At 41.2% G+C, this 25,531-nt stretch overlaps 1 protein-coding gene across 1 annotated transcript in view; it reads right to left on the bottom strand.

Moving 5' to 3' along the window:
* Positions 1-25,531, bottom strand: part of tanc1b (tetratricopeptide repeat, ankyrin repeat and coiled-coil containing 1b) — a 95,188-nt gene that overhangs the window by 25,308 nt on the left and 44,349 nt on the right. Inside the window, 7 exon segments of the mRNA XM_034134454.1 lie at positions 614-768; positions 1,077-1,358; positions 3,077-3,199; positions 12,697-13,011; positions 16,355-16,433; positions 16,435-16,545; positions 18,896-19,029. Of these exon segments, the coding sequence (XP_033990345.1) occupies positions 614-768; positions 1,077-1,358; positions 3,077-3,199; positions 12,697-13,011; positions 16,355-16,433; positions 16,435-16,545; positions 18,896-19,029 (1,199 nt within the window).

Below are 25,531 nucleotides of genomic sequence, written 5' to 3' on the forward strand. Positions count from 1 at the left end.
CCGCAGCACCTATTATGTAACCTCTAAAGGATGTAGAGAAAAGGCTTTATGTAAGACAGATGATCTGAAGCAAATGTCAGACTGCACTGTAAGAACAGTTTGGTATTTAGGACAAACCCTCTGACTATACTGTAAAATGTGTTCCCATGGCAGCCGCTGTGGTACTTCTCCCCCCACACAATGCAAATGCCTTGCACCTGTGAGCGTAAAGGACACTAAAGACCTGAGCTGAAGTTTTCTGTGTTCCCACTTCTTCGCAGTCATACTGCAGCAGTGAGATGCTGCAGACATCATTATTGAGCATGCTTTTCATGGCCAAGTCTTTAACTAAGCTCACTGCTTCTCACATCAAACAAGTGATATTAAAGGTCTCTGAGACACCCATGAGAGAATCGCCATCTTTCATAATCTGAGCAGAGTGTGGCTAGGCTGAAAATCAAACCGAAGAACATAAACAATCATAAATCATATACAAACACATATTTTCTGCAGTGGATCTCATACATACTGAAAACAACTAGGCACACCATGTACACCACCTTGTAAAAAAAGTGATAGTTTCACACTGTGATTTCTCCTGAACCCTGAGCTACAGTAATGGCTGAAGGTGTACCTTAGCAGCCAGCCGTTTGACAGCCTCCTCCCTGCGCCTCTGCATCTCGGGGGTCCCGGGGCAGCTGCTGGTCCTCAGTGTGTTGGTGGCACTGGACGGGGGGGTGGGCTGTGGAGGCTGGCTGAGAGCAAGTTCTACGTTTGGTCCCCCACCACCTGGAGCACAAAGAGACACACTTTATCATATACAAATGTGGACAAAAGCAAATGTGAATTAAATATTTATGAATGTAACAAGTTTTATTTGTAATTTATTGCAATAGCGAAATTGGTTTTATGTAATCAAGGCGTACTGTGTGAAATCCGTTTTACATTAGTGGTGGAGGTTTAAGTCAATGTTGTCGGTAGATACATTTATTTTCACTTCCTCTCAAGCTATTAATAAAATGCAAATTCAATAACTTAATTTAAAAAATGCAGCTGATGTAATGCTCTTTCCAGAGGCAAATACTTAAATTGCTTACTTTTTGGCGAGGCACTAGGACTGTTAGAGGCAATCTGACGCATTCGACCTCCGTGGCAGCTGAGTGCTACGAGCCGGGAGATAATGGCCGTTTTTCCATAACCCACGCTGCCCACCACCACAGCGCCGTGGTTCTCTGCGGACTCGCTGGCCTTCAGGACATCTTCCAGCTGCTGGAACAGCCAATCCCGGCCCACAAACACAGAGTCTGTGGTGATGCTGGGCACCTCGAACAGCAAGGGCTTGAGCATGATGTCAACGGGTTTGTAGGGAGCAAATCGAGCTGAGGACAAGTGAGGGCAAAGAAACACATTAGAATTACATTTGCTTCAATGTTCTTTTTACAAATGAAACAAAAAGAGTGTAAGGGACTCACATGACTTCAGTATGCTTTTTGTAATTAATCCTACTTTCTGTCAGTGCAGACTTTCAATCCAATGACTGCAATGTTGAATCATCAACCATTTAACTGTAAGCTCTTCTGTAGCCTCAGAATGATGTGCCAATAACACAATCATGCAAGGACAACAATGGCTTTTTTCCAGGTAAAATCATATTTTTGAAAACTGGCAACTTGCAAACTCATTCTGGTTTGGCCTTTATTTCCCCCCCAAAGAAATATCCCCCATCCTTTACAGACAACATAAGTACATTGCCATACAGTATATGTTTGTCTTGTCTGAAAACAAAAGTTTCTTGACATTTTTATAGTTAAAAAATACTTACAATACAAGGAAAAGGATGAAAACATCTTAATATATTTACTTTGGAGAGATGTTTGGCAGGACTCCTAAGTGCACCATTTAAATAATGTGACAAAGAAAGCATGCCGCCACGATACTATTTAATAAAAAGATGATTGCATGTTGTTACATTTAATGATTACTAGCACATTTGACAAACTATTACAAACTTTCATTTTTTGGGCCATTATGGTGTCCCTTGGCAACACTAACATTATCTCATTACTTCATCCACTTTCAACATGACATGAAGTGGTATACCACTGTCTGCAGTTCCTGCCATTAATGGAAAAAGTAAACATATGCACACACATATAACAGACATGGACTGTTCCTCTGTAATGGTGTTTCTTCGGCAGGGATATAGAAATGATCACCTGACATGATGCTTCTGTATCAACGTCATGTTTAAGTGTGGAAAAGAAAGAGGACGCTTTTACGGTTAAACAGTTTGACTATCTAATGATGTTGTTCTAAATTATTCATGTTCTCATCAAATATTCACTCTGTGGGATTTCTCTCAGTGAGACCGAAGTTTCAAAACATATAACCGAGATGAAGGCTGGCGAACGACAGCAATGATTTTATCTAAAGAGCTAAGTGTGTTCAGGAAATGTGGATATTGATGAAAACGACATCAACATAAATTAGTGCAGTACTGTTAATATCCATACTCAGAATTTGAATTGTTTGAAATAAAAAAATTACTAAAATGTTGACCTTAAAGGTGGGGTAGGTAATTCCCTTCAGAAACACCTTTTGTTATATTCCATGGAATGCTCTTAGCATCCCGATAGCAATGAATACATTAAATGCTTTGACAATAAATACATACAAAAATGTCATCTGTGGAAGCCGTGGCGCTGTAAAAAGCACGACCAACTGGATGGCCTACCTGCCTGTCAGCCTTCCATCTGTGCACAAACTTATCTCGTGCCCTCATTGGTCATGTGCACGTTCGTGTGTGTTGGAGGAGGGGCTCTGTAAAGAAGTCTGAAGGAAGGGGCAGATTTTCCGGTTGTGTACTTTCAAATTCTAGCGCACTCGAGCTGGTTTCTCCATTCTTACCTACCCCACCTTTAACCTTCAAATAAAAGGTGTTAGAATCAACCTAAGTGTTAAAAACCTACAACTCCTTCACTCTTTCAAACACTACCTTATATGGACATGGACACACCAAATACCATTAGAGCTGAAACAGCCCTTTATCCTCCGTCCTGTCCTGATACGATAACACCATAATGCTGAGTGCAGTCACCTTTAGAGTCCTGAGGGGGCCTCCCTCCTGTATTATGCCATGGTAGGCGGATGGATGTCCGCAGGGGTGTGTTGCGCTGTTCATCAAGAAAGCTCAGGTCTTCCAGCTTCGTGGAACTGGTCGCTGTAGACAGAGATAGAAATGAAATGAGTGAAGCAGAACACTTGACGCATCTCGAGTGCATTTCTCACATCGACTATAGAGGGTAAGTCAGAAACACACACAGGAGAAAAAGTGGCATCTTGGAGAAAAGATGACTGAAGAAGACGCCAGCAAGTGTGCTCTGACATTTGCTGTTTCCTTGAGGCTGTGTGTGAAGGTAACCAGATAAATAAACGTGTCCCTAGAAACATTATGCTCCTTTTTCCTTTGACTTGAACTGACAGCTACACACAATATACTGTAGTAGAGAGATCTGTCCCCACAAACCCCCTCACTGGGGCCTACAAAGAGAGTAGATTACCTTTATGTTTCTTTAAAACAGAGATTAAAACGTTTCTCTTTACAGGATTAGATTTATGTTGCTTAAACTATTTTGGGACATTTAAACGTAATGGTGTAGAACAGACAACACTATTAGTGATGTGATGCACACTATCCAAAATGATTTGAAGGTTATGATTAATTTGGAGAAGATGAATCATTATACTATAGGTTAAGCTTTCAACAACTTAAAAAGACCCTGAGAATGTTGTTGAAGTCATGCTTGTGTTGTATTTGTTGTAGTTGTATGTATGTACTGAAACTGACGTCTATAGATAAACTACTTGATGAGGCAGAGTTACACAACCATCACACTGTGTGCCTGATGTATCAGACATGGTCTGGAAAGATAATAAAGATGTGCACTGTGCATCAAGGTTTCTCTACCAATTCACTGTTCCAACAATTCCATCACCATGGTGATCCATGTTCTCTTGGCCCTGTTGGAGAGCAGACTCAAAGCCTCTGCTCTCTACTTTATCAGCCTCAGCTGGGAGAGTATGTCCAAACACTCATCTCTTCTTTTCACTCCCTCTCCCCCCCCTCACTTGGTCGCTAACTTACTCTCTGGAATGTCCCACTTATTAAAAACCCGTCAGTTGACAACAGAGTCACTGAGGAAGCTGCAATCAATGACTGACTGGAATAAAGGATGGCCCTCATGTTGCTTTTACTGCAGTGGATGAAGCATTCGAAATGAACCATAATGGACAGAGTTGAAGCTACAACAAACTAGGTAAGGCAAGCACGTAATATAACATTTCAGTGAGTGCAGGGCAACACAGCACCTCACTGGATTCTCAAGCTCAACTGAGAAACTGCTTACATCCAACAGCAGAGCCATGAAGGACAGTGGTTTTTCTCAAAGCCCTCCCCAAGTCCACAGAGAGGAATATACTTGGGCAGGCATACGGACAAGTAGGCAGGGCGCAGACCCTCACCTTTATCCCTGGAGAGTGCTCGGAGTTGATGAGCTCAGTGAGGGCACACAAAGCGATTCCTCTGCCCCAGTGCATCCATGCAGGCACACTGGCAGCATTCAGCTGCCGAGCAGAGGGCTTGGCTGTCCCCTCTTCAGCGCTCAGCCACTCACAGCATCCACAGAATCAGGCACTTGCTAAATGAGTGCAATGCTTTGCGAAAGAGTGTCATGCTCCCTTCACACTTACACCTATGTCTATGTGCTGCATGCATTTGCAGTCTCACAACCACAAGATAAATGATAAGCAAGCAGGAGTGGAAAGGAGGAGTGAATAGAAGGAAGTATACTGTAAATGGAAAACTAAAGAGATTTAGTTTCCAGTGGCTGATTACAATGTGTAATGTGCAGCTACTGTAGGATTAATCAGTGGCTGGAGAGGGGTTAGACACAAGAGAAAGGCATGTGAAATGGAGGTAGAAAAAGCCCTAGATATATTTATAAATATGTACATGAAAGAATATGGCAAGGATACTGTGGTGGGAGGCGGTAAAGAAGATATATGAACAGAGAAGGAGAGAGAAGAAATCACCACTAAAGCCCAATACTGACATGTGAACCACATGAAGAGGTCTCTCTTTTTTTTCTTCTCCGATTTTTTTACTACTTCTGGAGTGGAAAAAACAATAATGAAGCTCCAGGCACCAGGCACATATTTGTGCTCCTGATAACAATAAGCTAGAACTGAAGGCAAAGCTCAGTTTGATTTGCTGGAGTTCTTTAAATGCACACACTCCTCCACTTCTGCCTGTGATAATGCATTCTGCACCATAACCATTTTCCTTTTTGTTAAGTCATATCTCCAAGTCTTTCAGGGCAGAGAATTCCCACAGGTAGCTTTCAAATCCTTCCAACCCCCCCCTTTTCGTTTCTTTTTCTACCCTTAGACTCCTTATTCCTTCCTACTCTGGCACGTCTCCACTCAATGAAAAAAGGTACATATGATACCTTGAAGTGTGTGTTTGCAGTGACTTTGAAGCCGTACAAATGTGTCAGACAGCATTCTGATGAAAAGGTTTTTTTCCTCAGGCAGCTCTGCCCTTGGAAAACTTCAGTGCAGAGTTCCCATGACAGAACAGAGCCGCCCCACTGCTTTAACCACTGCCCCCCTTATTTCTCTGACTTGACTCCACTTTTCTCTTTACCAAAGGAAACAGTCAGTATTCCTATCACAATGTCCACCTTCTTGCCTTTTCAAGATGAAGGAGTTCAATTTAACCAGTGTGACATTGTGTGTGTAAAACTAAAATACAATGTTTTGAGTAAGGATGGAACCTCTGCAAATTCTCTAGAAAATGAAAGGCAAAATATTTGGTTGCTATAACACAGATAACAGTCTGAAACCCACTGCAATAGGTGTCAGGGCGATAGGGACAACTTCCATTATAACTGTGATAATGACTTAAAGGTAGGGTAGGTAAGTTTGAGAAACCGGCTCGAGATACACTTTTTGTTATATTCCATGGAATGCTCTTAACATCCCGATAGCAATGAATATCTTAAGTGCTTTGACAAAAAATCCATAAAAATCTTTTATCTGTGGAAGCCGTAGTACTGTAAAAAGTACGACCAATCATTTTAGCCGGCCCAGCTAAAATAACTGGATGGCCTATCTGCCTGTCAGCCTTCCATCTGTGCACAAACTTATCTCGTGCCCTCATTGGTCATGTGCGCGTTCGTGTGTGTTGGAGGAGGGGCTCTATAAGGAAGTGGCAGATTTTCTCCGGTTGTGTATTTTCAAATTCTAGCGATCTCGAGCCGGTTTCTCAAACTTACCTACCCTACCTTTAAGCATAATCTTGATATCAATACGTCATGGTATACAATAATCACACATTAAGCAGATATTAGATCATGTGCTGTGTAAAAGATGGGACCTATGATCCTGAACATTTTGATGTCATAAAACTGGCAAAATAACATGATAAAGAGAGACAAATGGTAAAAATACTCAATTAACAGCCACCCATCCCTGTTAAAGATATCTGTGTCGCAGAAGGGGTTGGTGAATTGTCTGTGTTAAATACTTTAACATCAGCCCTCAAGCCCTTCTCTGACCTGTTAAGTCATTATGGCTTTAGCTTAAGAAGACTAAGTGCAAAGCGGCCTGAATACAAATTTGACGTGTTACCATGGAAACTTTTTTTTTTAAAACCCCTAGCTGCAATGTTCACATTTTTTATTCTGATAACAAACTTTCAGTGCAGTCCTTTGATTATGAAACACTATTTTTCAGTGCCACACGTACAGGGGGCTTTCTTTCTTGTCCTGGGATAACCTTACAACCTTCACTAGGTTTGGCAGACCCCAATGTTGGCACTAAACCAACTGCAACTCAACCATCTATGACCTGAAACAACCTGCTCAACTTGTGCACAGACAACACGTACAAGCTACCTGAGAAATCTTAACTCAATACACAATGACAATGCTAATAATGCTAACTGTATGTTTCCCATGTATCATTTTTCACCAAGTTAACCATCTTATTGATTAGCAGATATACAGTTATAAACCAATCTATTGGACACATTTCGATCTGATGAACATAAAAAGTTATGGTATTGATTTTATCCTAAGGTTGAACATTTCATAAATATCAGTTTAAACTTCCATGGCATTTCATCCAAGTGTGATTGATATATTTCAGGCTGGAACAAAGTGGTGTACCTGCCAATCAACCTGACACACATATAGACAGACCGCGAGCGTGGCTAAAAGCATAATCTTACGAAAAAACAACAAACTGCCACAAGGTTAAAAGCACAAGACAGAGAGTATATAAAAGCCAGTCTATATCTTTGCTAACCTTGGATATTAAAATATGCATGCTGTCAAAACAGTTACTTAGTAGCTTTACATCAATTACATCATTCTCAATAGCGGGGTGCTGTCAGTCAAACATAGCCAGATGGCTCAGTGGTGGCAGAGAGGAGTGAGTTTACACATTGTCCCTTTGAGATTAGGCATTTGGTAAGGTCTGATCTGTCAATGGAGTGCCACTGAGCAGAATTTTAAATGGCTTTGGAAAAAAGCAGATTGATCCCAGGATAGGTTTTTGTTTTTCTCCTGCTGTGACATAGAGGCATAAACAGTTATCTGTGAGTAGACATTTTAACAGATGTCACTGTGACCTTTTAAGAGAGCTAGACAATATGAATGAGCTGTCTTTTTTTGCATTCTTTAAATCTTTATCTGAACAGAAAAAACCAGAGGCAGAGGAGAATAGTATGGCTACCTGAAGACATCACACAAGATTGATAAAAACAGCTCGACAGTCCAGAAGTTTCACGAGACAAAATTGTCTTGAGTACATTCGTTTTTTACATTTCTGTAAAAAATGTCAAATCATGCCTTCATACTCCAGTACGACACCTTCTTTAATTTAAAAGCTGCAGTACTGACAGACATGATTTTTTATTTCAAGAAAAAGACTGTCTGGCCTTTGCAAACATCATTGAGTCACAGATTGTAGAAGAGGTAGAGATGACTTCAGCCTTTCTAATAAAATACAGATGGCTCTCAAACCTTACCATGTCACTGTTCTCCAAGGTTTTGATGAAGGAACAACATATCCTTGAAGTTGCTTGAAAATTGTCCAAGGACTTAGTTCAAGCCTCATATTCTAAGGAAGGATCTTGGATCCATTATAACAGAGCGTGAGTTTTGCCAGAAGAGCAGAGGACTTTGGATTAGAAACAAATAAGTACTGTACCTCCACATGGCTCAGACCACAAAGCTTTGTGGAATAACATCACAGCACTGATGCACTGCAGCACTACTCCTGAGCTCCAATGGCCCCGAGTCAACCACCGTGTCTGAGCAACCCGACTACAAGCAGCTCAAGCTAAGATTACAAAACCAGGAAATACCAGCGGCCACATTAAATATGGACCTTTGACTCTGTAATCGTTTAAAAAAGACAAAATTACAAATGTCTCAAAAACGTATTACCTGAATACAATTAAGAGTAAGGGTGGCATTGAGTGCCAGACACAATAAGGGCAATCCTGACAACCATTTTAAAGAAGCAAACTGTGTGTTTTTACATACATGAAAACAATTTCTGTGCTGCAAAATCTGACATTTGAATGTCTCAGTGTGGACGAAAAAAGTGTACTGTATGTTGATAATGTGTTGATCAGGTTGTGGAAGCAATTAAAAGTTACTTTAAAAATAAATTAAATAAGTTATTGTGTATCAAATTGAATTATTGTTAAGAAAGCCACTCATCTTCAGCAAAACATGTGATTTGTTTGTTGAGAGCATCCTCAGCAGGGTTTTAATTCTGAGCTGCAGAAAGAAAAGTGCATTAAGAACGGAGGTTAAATGTTAAGTGAGTGTTTACTGCGAGAATATGAGAAAAACAAAATTATCCACACAGTTCTAATCATAATAATCTTTAACCGGGTACATTTTAATATTAAGTGGATGATAAATGTCTGTGGTGGCTGTTGGCGTTGCCGTTGTGACAGCTTTTTAATGCTGCCTTGCGAGGTGAAAGAAAAAATGTCCTATGAAGAAAGGTGGCCAAGATGATTCCTTAGACTACTGTCTAATGATGCAATTACCAACCGCTCGTAAAAAGACGTCTGAATTCAGCCCTGTTGGTGGTGACAGGTGGTGCAAGCCAATATTTGTGCAACTTGCCACAGCACATGCACGCTCTTCACGGTGCAGCTTGAGTTCCCACAGCAGCCCAGGGACAGCTCGCCACAGTATGTGTGTTCACCAAGGCGGTGCAAATGACACTTCTAAGCAATATGCCGACATTCCTTCCTCATACATTGCTAACATTCTAGCGGCACAGACATACACTTGTCGATTGGCATGAGACACATGGACAAAATCCACTTTGCCTGTAAGAAAATGTGGCTTTGTATATTTCAATGCTTTAGTTAATCGAAAGAGGAACATACTGTATATATACACCGCTCTGTTAGGGAGCATGATGAGATCCAAGATGAGATACGTCGTTATTGCTTCAGCATGTTGTAAGTCCACTTAATGGTCTCTGCATACTTGAATGCCAACAGGATGCCTCAAGAGATGAAACACAACTTTAACTGGAGGAAGGAACCTTAAGATGTCAAAGTTCTTCACACTGTGCGCACACCTTGCAATAATCATGGTCGTTGGTACCTAGATCTCCTTTCACTCTTACAGGCCATCTTACTTTTACTTGTCAATAGGACCTAGAGATACGTGACCTCCTATGAACTAGACGTCACTGACCAAAGCAAAGGGAGCTGTGTACTGTTTTAATGCAGATTTCAATGGTCTCAGATACTGACTCTCAATCTATGAGTATTGAATGAACGCTTACTGAATACAAATCTGAGAGTGTGACATGTTATTCAACCCCCAGCATTAAGGCATTGGGGGGATACACGATCTGCTATCATTTAAAGTTCTGCATTGCCCTAACTTAACGTCTTTGGATAAAGTAGAGGTATAGTCACAGCAGACACCTCCTCATTATCTAATATGCTGGCATACAGAACCACGCAATAGAAAGCAGTTGCAGGAACACAGAGTGAATGCACTAATAATGAATAGATGCTTTTTCTTTTGGACAATAGGATCGAATCCTTTCAGCTCCTTCCTGCTTTATTATTTGTTTCTTTGCAAGCATTTTTTTTTGTAGAATACAATTTCCTTGAGCACCAAGTGAAAAATAAGCACTGTCCCTGGCACACCATGACACCAACACAGATTGGTTTGGGCCATAAATGAGGATGTCTCTCACCGTGCCCTTGATGTCTTTTCTCAGGGCTCTGTGGCACAGCGTCAAATCTGAGGTGTGAATTCCGCAGGACCCTAAAGGACAACGGTGTATAACTATGACATCAGCCAATAAACACTTGGGAGGCGAGCACACTGGCACTCACACACATAAACAGGCAAATATGTCCTGGTCTGCTAGCTTTATGAGCCAAGTGCGTCTGTGCCGTTAAGGTTTATGTCATCGGCAAAATAATGATGAGATATCAAAGGGGTATGGTCTCATGGAACAATAGAGCTACTGGACATGGCCGTGTATGTGCCACTTATGTCTGCAATAAATGCTCTTATTCAATTATAGGTTGGAGAAACATTATCCAAGTTTTGTGCAATAGCAGTAAAAAAGTACATTTTGAGCTATGGCATGAATTCTGTGTCTGAGCGAAGGTTACCCACTGACCATCAACTATTTATTCTGCTTCGATCTCTTATTCCCACTTCATCTTACCAATAGATAGAGAACACTGCAAGGTCAATCTTCAACAACACAAAAAAAGCAAACCTCAGCAAAATGTCACCAAAAACAGAGATAGAAAAAGAGAAAAAGTATAAAGTAAAAGACCTGAGTGAATAGTGACTGTTTCGTAACAAGGTCAAACCCAGGGGAGGCATATTCTGCAGGGGCATTAAAGCATTTGATCTGCAACACATTGGCAGCTGCGGCATCCAGGTGAAACGGGGAAAACACTCTTTGAAACTGTCATATACTGAAGCAAACAAATATGAACAAAATACATTACCTCAATCTCAATCTTTAAGGCTGTTGTTTTCACTTTGCCCCTGCCTTTGCAATTTCCTGTGATTTCACCTCGTCAATGAAATAGTCTGCTTGTACAATGCAGTGTGAAAAAGTGAATCTGCTATACAAATAGTTTCTCACCTCCCTTGAAAAGTGCTTTTTTCATTAGGTGCACCATTCACACAATATTCATGTTCTAGTCTACAGCTTCTATAACAAGCAAACTCATGTCCTTTACATTTATTATGCTGTTATTTCTAGCAGCCCAGCAGTAAGCACGTTCACAACATATCCCCAGATTGAAGGAAGAGCTGCAGACTTCATGGCTGGTGATTTCACAGTTCACTAACACATAAAATCCAACAACTGTTTTTAGTGAATCCTAATGGTAGGCTATAACACAGCTCAAAATGATGGTTCTCAAATACCACCTCAGCCATGGCATACGGTGAGGGCTTGATTACTGTTAGTCTCAACCAGCCTTTGGTCTTTAGTTTTAGAGAGAGATGTAAAACATTGCTGCGTGAGTTACAACAGGGCTAAGGTCAAAAGCAGCAACAACAGCGGGAGGTCGTGTGGGGGAGATGTAGGAATGGAAAAGGGGGGAAAGTGAGGAGCTGCGGAGGGATATCAACAACTGTGACAGCTGTGTGGATACGGCGAGCTGAGCCATAACACGGAGCTTCCAGGGCAGGAATGCAGAACAGATCAGCCAGACAGTGGTTTGTGCTCTGGTCCGCCCAGGCACCGCACACAACAGCTGCCTAATCCCAAACTTCTGCCTTGATACCCCACTCCTTGTTGTAAAGCGCAACCCGGCTTCTGAGAGAAAGCCTCATTCTCTCTAGGTCTACAGATGCTTCTCCCTGTGTGTGTCCTGTCCCTTTGCTTGGACTACAAATGACAGCACACTTGTCAGCCTCAGGCACAGGTCGTATCATAGCATAACAAACTTGAACTGACTGACAATGGGATAAAGAGAGACACCCAAGCACAGAGTCAGAGAATTCCTGTCAGAATAACAAATGTTGCTAGGCTACTAGAAGAATGTTTGCCTTAAATGTTTAATGTAATGCTAAATGAACGCACGAGTCAATGAGGAAAGGTATACACACACACATTCCTCTACCTCAGGGGTGTCAAGCTGATTTTAGTTCAGGGGCCACATACAGCCACATTTGATCTCAAGTGGGCTGGACCAGTTAAATCATAGCATAATAACCTATAAAAAAAACTCAAAATTGTTCCTTTTGTTTTAGTGCAAAAAAGAACTTTTTTAAAATGTGCAAAATTAATGAACTATCTTTTTACAAATGTATTTATTTTACATTCATTTCCACATCTGTGTAGTTATCCTGACCACCTGAACTGTAGTTACACACTAAAGCTGGAACTATAAAGGAAGAAGGTTAAGTTATCCCCCTGCCTTGTAAATGTATAAAATGTATATATACAAAATACATTAAAGTTGGGAAAATTGCAGTTAATGTCTTCTCTGTCATTTTTAAACTTTAAAAAAGTCATCCTGCAGGCCGGATTTGACCCTCTGGCGGGCCCTCTGACGCCCTCCTTTCCCGAATGTTTGACACCCCTAATCTACCTCTTAAAAAACAAAATCACAAAGGCTTTCAGTACCTGCAACAGAGTTGGGCCTCGGCATCATGAGGGAAGAAGTGGTCTGCGATGAGTATGGAAATGGTCCCTCAGGTGAGCGACTTGGAGGCTTCGGTGCCCCTGCAGGGTTGGACTGCTTCTGGTCTGTCCTGGAGGGGGTGTCTGCGGGCGTGGATGTGGCGCTGTTGGAGTCTTCCTCGGCCACAGGAGAGCAGGTGTCAGCCCGCACACTCTGGGCCAGGCCATGGCGCCCGCTGCCTCTCAGGCTGCCATCTTTACTCCACTCCAGGCTGGAGCCACTGCGGTCATCATTCTCAGAAGAACTGGTGATGGTGGCTGAGGGGAGATAAAACAGTGCGGGGAATTAGAGCAAGTGAAGGAGGTAAGATGCTCTTTGTGGGCTATGAACATTTATCTGTCTTCATCTCTAATCTCTGTAATGGCGCTTTTAACTTAGAATAAGGCCCTGCTTTTTCCCATTGCCCTTCTTTAAACTCTTCACCACCTGACGTCATACTAATAGAGAGAGTAATGAAAACTGGAAAGACTTTTAGAACGAATTTCCTGAGCCTAGAAACCTTGAATGTCCTTTGATTTTTTTCACCAACTATCTTTTGAAGGAACCACTGTAAGACAACCGAACTATAAAAGAAAATTCACACTAAAACATATTGAAGAGTAGAGTGAAGAACTAGTGGTAGAATACTGCCTTCAGTATTTTTGAGTTCAGACAGGTATTTGCTAACATGATAACAAATCCTTTAATCCTCCCTCAGGCCAACCTAACCATCAAATAACAATCCTAAAAGATGAGTGGAGGCCCACAGAGCTGCAGCTGGATGCAGAAGCATCAGCGCGGTCAGAGGCCTGGATCTGATCGGCCAGCTGGCTGCGTTTGCATCACACACTCCTAATCTGGATTTCAGAATGCAGCATGCTGCATCACCACTCATTAATACAACACATCATGGACCTTCTGTCTCCTGTGCTGTTTACCTGGGCAAATACAAGTCATTCATGACAACAGTCACGTCCAGCCCTGCAGTGAGGATTGTATTAACAGTCATCCTGATGTTTAAGAGGATACAGGGATTGCTTACTTGTCTCAAAGAATATATATTTATTTATTAAAACCGTGTGGAAAGCTTATAATTTTACCAAACTAAGAGCTGGTTATGCACACTGCTACAGGGATCTTTCTTCAGGCACCTCATGCAGAAACTCCTCTGGGAGCTATCTTGTAAATGTTAAGACTTCGCAAAATCGCTCAAATTCCATAAAGCAGCTTTTAACGAAGTACAAAGCCAAATTAATGTGGTTTTGGAATCTGTGTCAGAGTCAAACTTCAAAGAACAGGGAACATTCATCGCTGGCTGGAATCTGACTTGTGGACACAACATAGCTTTGTTCTCTTCCAGGTCTGCTAAATGTCTTATTAAGGCCGATGGGTGGGAGGTCGACCAATGTCACATTGTGTCATTCTTTCACAAAAAAAAAAGTCTGCAGTAGCTTTACAACAAGATATTGTGCATCATCACACAACAAGCAACGTGATTATGTCAAATCCTGGTCTCCATGCTGGAAGATACTGTATCACAGCTTCCATAAATGTTTTAGAAGCTAGCTATGATATTGCTCTGGGGGAAGAGACTGACTGACTCATGGTAATCAGTATCTGCATTACTAATAATTCCAGATTGTTATGTTTTATCCAGCTTTGGCTCTCATTGCTTTTTACTGCAGAACAGTCATGTCAAACGGTTACCCAAATAGACATAACATGTTTGAAATCCTACAAGGATATTAACTTTTTCCGTATTTGGAAATGATTTAAGTTCAACCAAGGAAAGCTGCCGGAAGGTTTGTGAGAAGAAACAGCAGGCGGATGAATACATCAATAGACAACATTGTATTTCTGCCAGCTTGTGTAAATCCCCAGATGTCTTACAGGGCTATTACTACAGATATAATATAACGTCAAACTGTCACCGCAATGCTCTCTCACAGCTCTATAATAAATAACTGGCACATGGTTAAGGCTGAATACAACCTGACTCAAATTCTAATCATTCCAACAAAGATATCCACTGGGTTTAACAAAAGGATGAATGAGTGACATGAAGCATGTCATAATTGTTTAACTGAATCACAGAGAGTGCACATAAGGCACCATTCTCGGATTGTAAATTAGAAATAGAAGAGTGTCATGGAAAACTCTCAGTTGTATTGTGCAGGATAAATGCCAAAAAAGAATAAAAGATTACTCCACACGGAATCGGCTCAAGAAACGTGTCCGTCCACACGAGACCGCTCGACCCGCTGGAGACGCTGTAAGTGGCGCTGTACTTCCGCCACAAAATACAATGAAAGCAGCGAATAAGACCTCCCGAGCATGGTTGCCATGGTTGCCTGGTTGCCCTTCTGTTTATTCTCCGTGGTGGATTTAGCAACATGTAGTTCATGTAGTTCTCCATGTGCACTTGTTGCTGATGGTTGTGGTAGAGGAGCTGTAGATTTTGCTCTAACATCTGTAGCATGGTCAGTAGCGTCTGGAGCGCGAAAGCATCCCTGTGATCCGCCATTGTTGTTGTTGTTGTTGTTGGTGAAACACATCAGCAATGACGCGGGTGAAGCGGGGGTGAGCAGCAGAGGTGGGGAGAGGCGGGGCTATGGCGTCATCGTTATCAGGAAATGATAGTATAGGACGTGCACACGGAGCCGTTTGCCCCCCCCAGAGCGTTTCGTCCGCAGATCTACCCACCTTGGGAGCTGTTATCGTTTGAGGGCTCCGTTTCCGTGGCTCCGTTACGGCCTCGTGTGGACGAACCGTCCATACGATAGAGAACTGTAGCGGATACAACCCGTTTCGTCTCCGTGTAAACGTGGCCTAAGGTGGGTTCCTCACGCTCCTAAATCAACTATTGATTCCCTGTGCCTGGTTTCCTACTGGATCTGACCTGGCTCATCACTGGCTTTACTAGTGTAGTTACTGAATATATCGGCAACAGTTGGTTTTAAACAGCAGCAAAGTTAGTTTGACAGACATTCTACATCATGTTATATGGGTTCAAATATATATATGTCTGCTATATGCTTCAGTTTTGCATCATACTGTACAGTTGCCTCGAGTACAGTATTTGTGCAGTACATACAGCGCAATCGCATATTATATGTTCACCTATATATTCCTATCTCCGGCTTACATTTGGCTGAGTCTAAGCTGAAAGCTTATAGGTCTGACAAATGTCTCTTTTAAACAAATGCATATTTACAATCAGTGCCGCTCACACTAACACATTGTGCGTGAGTATCTTTATGACCTGACAAAGGAGTTGGATGCATTGCTACCCTATAAAACATTTCCAAAGCTGATTTTATGCAATTATTTTAAATCATTCATTGTATACAACCATGCTTTCTAGCTACAAATCAGTTTCACTGCGTCTTTGGCACATGTTTGTCTCAATCTGCACATTACCACAATCAAAAGATTCAAACTTGCAACAAGGGTGTGTCGAACACGAATCAAACAAAACTGGGACTTTCTAATGAATGATCAGTCTTTATTGCTACATTTAGTCAAGAACAGGGTACGTCAAAGTAAGGACATTGGTACTAGTTCCAGTTTTTCCATACACGTTTCTATTTGCTTGATATTAAAGAGTTGGTTATTTCTTACCTATGATGCCACTGTCTTTGCTCTCAAGTGTGGAGCTGGGGCTAGTGATGGTCCCACAGGGGCTGGAGCGGCTGAGGGGGGGGGCGGCTGGTCGTGCTGTTGAGCGTGGAACATGGGCTGTCGGTGCAGGGAGACGCCGTGCTGCTGGTCAGAGTGGAGCAGGGGCTGATACCCTGGCTAGTTATAGAGCACTGAGGAAGAAGAAGGATACAATAAAGAGTTAAGGTACACCAAGAATGTGCTCTACTCATCAAATATGTCAATGAAGTATGAAGTCAACCCATTATAAACGGTCAGCTGGCATCATGTTCACATTTTCTCAGCATGAGCAGCAATAAATACAACCAAACATATGTGCCAACCTTATTTGGAAGGAGAAAAGAGAAAACTATAAAAAATGATTTGATTTAAGTTCTGGATCATGTGAAAGCAATGCATACGATCCCTCAGAAATAAACTTTTCATGTGTGAGCATGACACACAAGCCGAAGGGCATGGGTTCTGTAAATGGAGCGAGGCTTGGAAATTACACACTCATATGTCTGGAGGAAACAAAATAAGCCTGAAGAGAATTTCACAAGAGAATCAGTATCCATCGTTGTGACACAAAAGATACCTTCCTCATGCATACCGGCAAGCCTGTCTGACGACCATAAAGCGGCTAATGCTTTGTTAGAGCAAACTGACAACCATAGGAGACCAAATTAAGCTGGTGTGTCTTGTTTCTGTGTCATCCTTAACTGTATTCTGATTGCATACAATATACTGCGGCTGAAGAAGGTCATCCTCGTCCCCCTGTAAGAAGGGCCAAGCCTTTACACAGTTTCACACACACACACTTGATATTTCATACATCATTTTTTTCCAATTAAAAAACACAGACACAAGCTCAAGTTAAATAAAATCAACCCTCATCCTTAAAATACCAAATTCACTGCAGATATTTTGTTGCCTGAAGGACTCTCACCCATAGTTGGCTTCTCGAGCACCACTTATTACAAGGCTTTGCATTGCCTCAAACAAACATGCCCTCCAATTAAAATCTCTGCAAACCAAAACAAACCATTTCCAAGATAATACCTGAGCCTAAAACATAGCTTGATTGTTTGAAAGCCTCTTTCACATACTGCAAATTGTTATTGCAATAACATCTTTGAATCATTCATTACATGTCACTTGTTAGACGCTTTTATCCAAAGCGACTTACATACTCAATGCTGTGGACAATCCCCACAGGAGCAATTTGGGGTGAAGTGTCTCAGGGACACAACGACATGCTGACTGCAGTGGGGTTTGAACCTGTGACCCCCTGATCCGAACACCAACGCACCCTCCCCTGCGCCACACGTTTCCATTCTTTACTTACTCTAATTATAGAGTGTTTTTAAGAGTTTGTTAAGAGAGCATCCTCTGTTCTCCTTAAAACATTACTGCAGTATTCCTGTTGCAAAAAATATATTCTTAACTCTCTTAACTCAATACATATTAACACTCATCAATGCTGTTGCTGTTTAAAGGTCTCCATGTTTTGCAGAGGCAATGGATACACACAGCAGAATTAGAAGGATGCAACATGACTTTATGAATCATTAACAACTTGTGGAATGTTAATATTCTCTACATAACATGTCCTTATTCCCATCTGTTGTTTTTTGCAACAGCATGCCAGTAGTTTTCGTTTGGCAATTACCAGCCTAGGGCTGCACCCAGAACCACCTAACAAATCACAGTAGGAACCAAACAGCTCACTGACATTTAATAATTTACTGTTCGGGCAGAACTAAAAACAACATGCTGGGTTTAAGAGTTGTTGTAAAACAGCAGCATGGAGGAAAAGAGAATTGCTGGCAGATGACAATAAAGTGCTCCTCCCCAACTGAGCTCTGAAAACACACACACCTATATGCACACAAATGAAAGTAAAAACCATTTTACTTGCTTCATCTTAACAAATGAACATGATTCATAAAGGTCTCTTTTACATTTCAAGGATTTCTGTCTCAGTTTCAAAACATGTCGAAGATACAGGATGGATGAGGGAAGCGCTGTGTGCTCTGGTCTGCTCTTCGCACAGTTTAATTAGTAGAACCAAACAAACTGAGGCTCAGACCTAACATAACTCTATTTCTGGTCCGGGCTCAGATACTCTTGTTACATTCTCAAGAGCCTCTGAACAGCACTCAAGTTACTGGGAGACTACTACACCACACAGGAGAGACTATAAAACCACATGCATCCCATTTTAAATACACATTTACTTTCTATAACATCTTTAAGATCTCAAACAAAACAGTTTGACAGTTACCGTTCTTTGTTGTGCCAAACATTTTTTTAAAGTTCCAGAGGTGCCTCTTAAATCCTCAAAGATAAGGAGGGGAAAAATGAATCAAGCTGCAACAAAAAAATCCATTCTTCTGTTACACTGTCACAACTCCCTCCTCCTCTCTCTCCTCTATCTGTGTGCTGCAGCAGTGGCAGCAGCTGCTGGTGGAAGAGAGAGGGAGTTGGAGGGGGGGTTTGGGGGGGGAGAAATTGAAATACCTTCTTTTCATTCTTGTCGTCCATAGGTGTGCGTGCCGTACCCGGGATCCCTTCTCCTAGTAAAAAGCCCAGCCTTGTCATCAGTTCCTGAGTGGCAGGGGAGGTGGAGCCTGCTTGTTTCTCTGCTTGCAGCTCTAGAGAGGGGGAGAGACAGAGAGGGAGAGAAGTGCTCAACGTTAGCGGGCAGATTCCCTCTCTCCACTGGATGGGCCACACTGGGCCACTCTGCTGCCCTGCCCTCCTCGGCTCTGCTCTGAAAGGCTATGCTGCTCTCTCCAGCTGCTGCTGATGTGGTGCAGATCGGACAGAATGAAGCGCAAAGTAGTGAGAGAAAAAGAGAGCAAGTAAGGTGGGGGCTATGGCTTGCGTGTGTGCGTGTGCGTGTGCGTGTGCGTGTGCGTGTGCGTGTGTGTGTGTCCGTCCTGCAACGCCTCGAGTGCCAATTCCAGGGCTTTCTGGTTGTTTACAGCTCTCACTCATGGAGCCTCTGAATAGTAATGAGTGGACATGGGCTCACATCTCACTTTGTTTAGATAGCAATTTCAAGGTTGGGGTGCCAACAACAAGGCAAAGACCACTATCTGTTTTTCTGTTTATACGTATTCTAAAAAAAAATTGGTGCATTTTTTTCAAACCCTCACAAAAAACACTTAAGACAAATTAGATGATTTATGCGTTGCTGGATTTGGCTTATTAATTAAAGAAGAGTCCCAGCATTCCCTGAGAGTTAACAGAACAAACAGAGAAAAAGAGGGGGGGGGGGGGGGGGCGATGTCCAAGGTACAGAAGCTTATTATACAGCTCTCTGTCAGCACCTTTCCCCACACACACACACACACACACACACACACACACACACACACACACACACACACACACACACACACACACACACACACACACACACACACACACACACACACACACACACACACACACACACACACACACACACACACACACACACACACACACACACACACACACACACACACACACACACACACACACACACACACACACACACACACACACACACACACACACACACACACACACACACACACACACACACACACACACACACACACACACACACACACACACACACACACACACACACACACACACAGATTATGTATTCTAATGGGTGAGCATCTGCTTTCATAGGGAGCTTTTATTTTTAAGATTAATTTCAGCCCTTAACTGAGGAAGGCATATTGTCCCACACAAGGCGAATGTCATTGTTGCTGTAGTCAGAAACAGAATCAGATTCAAGTTCACCTGCAGCAAACTCACTTAGGTGGCCTTGGTTTGCAAAGGGAGCATAAACACTACTTCTCCAGCTGAATGAAATGGCAGAACCAACGCATCACAGCGATTATATAAGCTTTACTCGCAGTTTCAATATCTGGACTGGTGTCTTATCATTGGAAAGTAGGGCTGCTCGATTATGGCAAAAATCATAATCTCGATTATTTGGGTCAATAATTGATATCACGATTATTAAAAACGATTATCCATTTACTTTGAAAACATCCATTTATTGAAAAAGAAAATGTGAACAGTTTTTTTTTAACAGTTGATTATGCTGAACTTTAAGTATAATTCAACTGAAATTTTAGAAAAAATTAAAAAAAGAAAATTAAAAAAATTAAAATTAATTAAATTAAATAAATAATCGTTTTATTTCGATTATGTTGTTTTCATAATCGTTGCAAGCCAAAATAGTAATTGCGATTAAAATACGATGAATTGAGCAGCCCTATTGGAAAGTAGCAATCTTTTATATGGATATACAATTCATGTCTAATCATTGGATATAAAGAGCAGATTGCACAAGGGTTGAGAACTAATTCATCACTTAATTGATCATGGTCATGATTAAAAATGCATGCAGCTAGTCTACTATAACTTCAAGTGCAGTCTGTGAAGGAAGAATAAATCATGGCAGTAATTCATCAAAGGCTTCTGTACAAAACGGTATAAGCCATTATGGTATTGCACATGTAAGTCATGTGCCCAAGTCTTTCAACAAGCAGATAATGTGTTGGACAAGATAGTTATACTGTAGGAATGTCTGACCAGCACATAGTTATACGTTGTGCATATTGATGTTGACACATTTGCTCACTGGGTTGCCTGGTTTCTAATGTCAATATATGTTTTATGTTGGCAACGACTACAGACCATCGCAACGCCTCTAGGAGAAGCTCTTTCTTTTCATTTAAAGAAACTGTAATACTGTATAGGCCCTAAAGGTAACATAGCAATGACAAAAATAGGCCTAAAGGTTTTTAAACTGAAAGAAATGAAGCTTTTGTCTGTGTAGCACTGAATGTTAACATTATACTACTGTAGTTGCATCATATTTTCTCAATTCCAAATACAGTGCAGTAAAAAGGACCATGTTCTTTACAGCGAATGAGACCCATGTATATGCTTCAGAGGAGACTTTAAGGATTGGGAGTGCAAAGACACTGCTGAGGCCTCAATACAGACAATCTTATAGCTCCAGGGTCACTGGATTATAACACACATCTTCTTAAGGCTTAAAGAGTGCTATAATTATTCAAGTGTCAATTCTCATCCACCACATCCAGCACAAAGCTTAATAGCGAAGAGCATGTACATGTCATTTTTTTAAATGTCTTTTTTTCTGTGGCTTTGATAATGTTTTGAATGTAAGCGTTCAATATTGGTGGTTGTTTGGCCTTGCCTTACTTATTTTTCAGTTATAAAAGGTTTAAGAACTTGTGAGCGACTCTAACTTAAATCACTTTTATGTAACATCACAAGGTGAGTTTAAAAACTGAGATTGTTTAAAAGTTGTTATTTCAGCTGTTGACAAATATCAACTATGTTGGGTCATGTTTTTTACTCAATAGTAACTACTGTAGTACACAACAGCAAAATGCATGCTTCATCCACTTTTAGTAGACAGGTGCAGACAATTGGAACTGGTCCCAGGTTTGTTTTTTTAAGGCGCACCTTACACATCACACATTTATGGCTACTGTACAATAGAATACAGTGATAGTTTTTTTCAGTGTTTGTCAAAGGCATGGCATGTCCTAAAGCGCAAACGTTATGGAATTGAGAAGAATAAAAACGATGTGGTATCACACCGTGAGATTTTCTGAGATTTGTATGCCCTCAACTTGATGTTATGTAAAATCAAGAGGTAGAAGTAAAAGAGAAGAAGAGAAGCAATAGCAACAGAGTTGAAACCTCCTAAAGATCAATGAAATACATCTGTTTTTGTACCTGCTCTGGCTTTAATATCATACCATGTACTGTAGAAACAAATCCAACGTGTTGAGTGTTTCGACACAGTTCGATGTTCATCACTGGTTCTTTATAACCACTTAAACCTACCTGACTGAGGTTCAGTCGGTAGCTCTGGAGCTGAGCTCAGGCTGTGATAGACCTCTAGGCATCTGACATAAATACACAACAACAGACAGGAAGGCTGACATATGTGACGCACATAGCACCAACACTGAGGCTCATGGGCCACATCAATAACACATTCTTGAGCCAATGGTCTCCCTGCAAATCAATACACTGTACCAACAACACAAATTAGATTTTTCACTGAAACTGCAGCCACTGCTAGACACCAAACTTTCCCTTTGAAAGTGCAACATATTTGACAGTGTTCTTTGTTCGTGCATTTATAAATAAAAACAAACTAGATGCAGTAGGTGGAGAAATGTGAGTTAAGCTTGTGGTTGAACCGCGGCTTTATGAATTACATCTCTTTGGCTTTAGCTTGTCAACCCCTTCTGAATGGATTGAGACTGTGTGACTCACTATTCAGTCTGTTGGTACACATGAAACAACAGGGCTATTGTCTATTAAAGCTTAAAGGTTAATCTGGTTCTTTTATGAATGTTATCTTCGCCTATTCATCCAACTATTTCCCATCTGTGGACAGCAATGAGAAACAGTGAAATACCTTTTTTACACTGTAAACATGACAAGCGGTACTAAATTAGGTAAATCTAGCTCACGTGAGGTGAATAATGGAAAATCTAATTATTGTTTATATTAATGTTCATTCCTGAAAGCCACTGAAAACAATCTCAGTCTCATCCATTGGCCTGTCTTATCTTTCGGTTGATAACCGGGCCCTACTATGCTACATTTTTGGTTTCATAGTTGTACTTTGTGCCTTTACTGTGACATGTTTACATGCTTTAATGTTCAAAAAGCTCTTTATGTTTCTCATACTGCCTGTGCTGCAGCAGCTCTTCTCACCCTCTGTCTGAAACCAGAGCCCAGTCTGCTCTGATTGGTTAGCTGGCCGGCTCTGTTGTGATTGGTTAACTGCTTAGAGATGTCCCGTCCCTTAGCCTATCACGTTCAATGTGTTGGAGCGCAAACCAATAGAGAGTAAGTGTTACGGAGTGATGTCACTATGTTAAGGAAGTAAACAACGGAGTCCAATGGAGGTGTTTCGTCTAAGAGGGAGTGTGTAGGAGAGAAAATCCCAGAAGTAGCCTTTGCAGACCATTTAAATGCACAAAAACCTAGATAACACACTACAGGAAAGCGAAAAACCCTAAAAGCATAATAGGGCCCCTTAAAGTGTTCAGCTGTGGTATTGAAGGAACAACACATGCTGCTTTTTCGCTTTCCTGCCAAAATTCTCCAACATAGTTGTTGATCTAATCATCTTCATTTCAGTCTCTGTCTCTATTCTCTGGGCCACCACTCCTACGTTGATTTGATCACATCAAAAGCTTTATTGAGCAGCCATTGACTTCAATATGACATTGTCAATATTAATGTGATGACTGCTGCTCATCCAACTGTTTTGTTTGCCGAGTCTTACCACCGTCACTAATGAGAACATACTGGTGCTCGGCAGTATTGAGTGTGTTTACCAATTAGCTTTACGCATTAAGTCATTAAGGAAGTGTCTTTCAGCATGTAGAAAAGAAAATACCACAATAATATAAGATGATATTCACATTTTAAACTGGTGGCATTGTACCAAGCACATTCTCAAGCATGGTATACAATGACCTCACATATTGGTGCAAATCATAAATCACACCACCATCCCTCCATATCCTAGTGTCGGAGCTGTGTCCCTGGGTAATATTCTCTAGTTCCTCTGTCATAACAGTTTCTTCAATATGAGACGCATAATAAAACAGCAATCCTCCCCAGGTCAAGAACCACATTTGTGTGTCCCATGTATAATTGATTATTTCATCGCACAATTGGCAAAGACTTTCCAATCCATTTCATACCTAATAAGAAAACGCAAAAAAGACAAAGACAGAGGTCAATGTGGGGTTTATCGGTTTCTCAAGCAGTCACACATTCCTGAAAGGAAATCATAAAAGAGGGCTGCTATGGTTTCTTGATTTAAAATCTTATCAGCAGTGGGCACTTCTGACTGCAAGTGGTCAACCTGTCTCTCAAGATAACCTGGTGGGGGGCTGAAAAAAAAAGCCAGACCTGCTGGTTTCATAGTGATCAGAGATTAGGTTAGTCACACAAACACGTGTGTACACTTTTTTCACTCTCTCACAGAGACATATCAGTATCAGTGTTTTGTAGGTCAATAATTAGCGAAGATATTGCAGGACAGAAATTCCAAAGAGGTGTGTAGAGTCACCACAATGTTTTTTTTTTTTCCATAAGGGAGTTTAGTTTAACTGAAAATGTTCAACTCGGTACATAAAATTCCTAATTGCCGAATTTAAAGAGTGTTTTCATGGTTAAAAAATGTGTCACAGGAACAGTGGAGCACAGTAAGCACTTGAGCAAACCACTGCAACGGTCCTGAATTTGCTTGAAATGGTTTTCATTCAAAACTAAAGCGACAAGACGACAGATAAGCTTTATTAGCTAGAAAGTCTTTAATGCGTTACTAGTAATTAGTGAAAATAAATAATGTACAGGGTCCCTGGATTAAAGTTATATGAACAAGGAAATGCAATTTGTGACAACTCCTTTATAAACTCTGCAGAAGTCCTGTGCAGTTTTAATAAATAATCAAAGTGTTCTGCTAACGTGATGCATAACAAGCCTTTACACAAATACAATCCTAATTAGAAGCCTGTGTGTACGATTAAATAACTCAAAGCTGTTAGGAGAGTCAGACCATGAAAGCTCTGCAAATTGATAGTTGAGCAATAGGCTTTCTACCAAGGCTCACAACCTCAATGTGTTGATTTCATAGGAAGGTAAATAGGCTTGGTAAAGTGGTGTCTTGTAGTTTTGCAGTGGATAAAATGCAATGCAGGAATGATGAAACCTTCAGCACCATTGCTCTAATATTTCTCATTAACTACTGTTATTCAACCAAGTTTTTAATTAGTCCAATTCAAATGGACCGCACATTATCTGTGAGAGCAACACTGGTTTTAAACTTAAATGTGACACAACTTTATACCAGCTCAGCTATACAGTCTATCTGGTTATTCCTCTACGTCTTACACTACCCTGGAGATATGGAAAATGTAGAGATGTACCTGGAACCACTTTTGGTTATTCCAGTAACCGTACAGCAAAGGAAGGCAAAAAGAAAACAACATCATTATCTGCTGTCGGAGGAAGTTTATGAGCAGGTGTGAAATTGCAGCCGTGTGGTGCAGGGATGGAAATGAAGAGGGA

Source organism: Trematomus bernacchii, unplaced genomic scaffold, assembly GCF_902827165.1.
Source record: "Trematomus bernacchii unplaced genomic scaffold, fTreBer1.1, whole genome shotgun sequence".
Classification (NCBI taxonomy): Eukaryota; Metazoa; Chordata; class Actinopteri; order Perciformes; family Nototheniidae; genus Trematomus; species Trematomus bernacchii.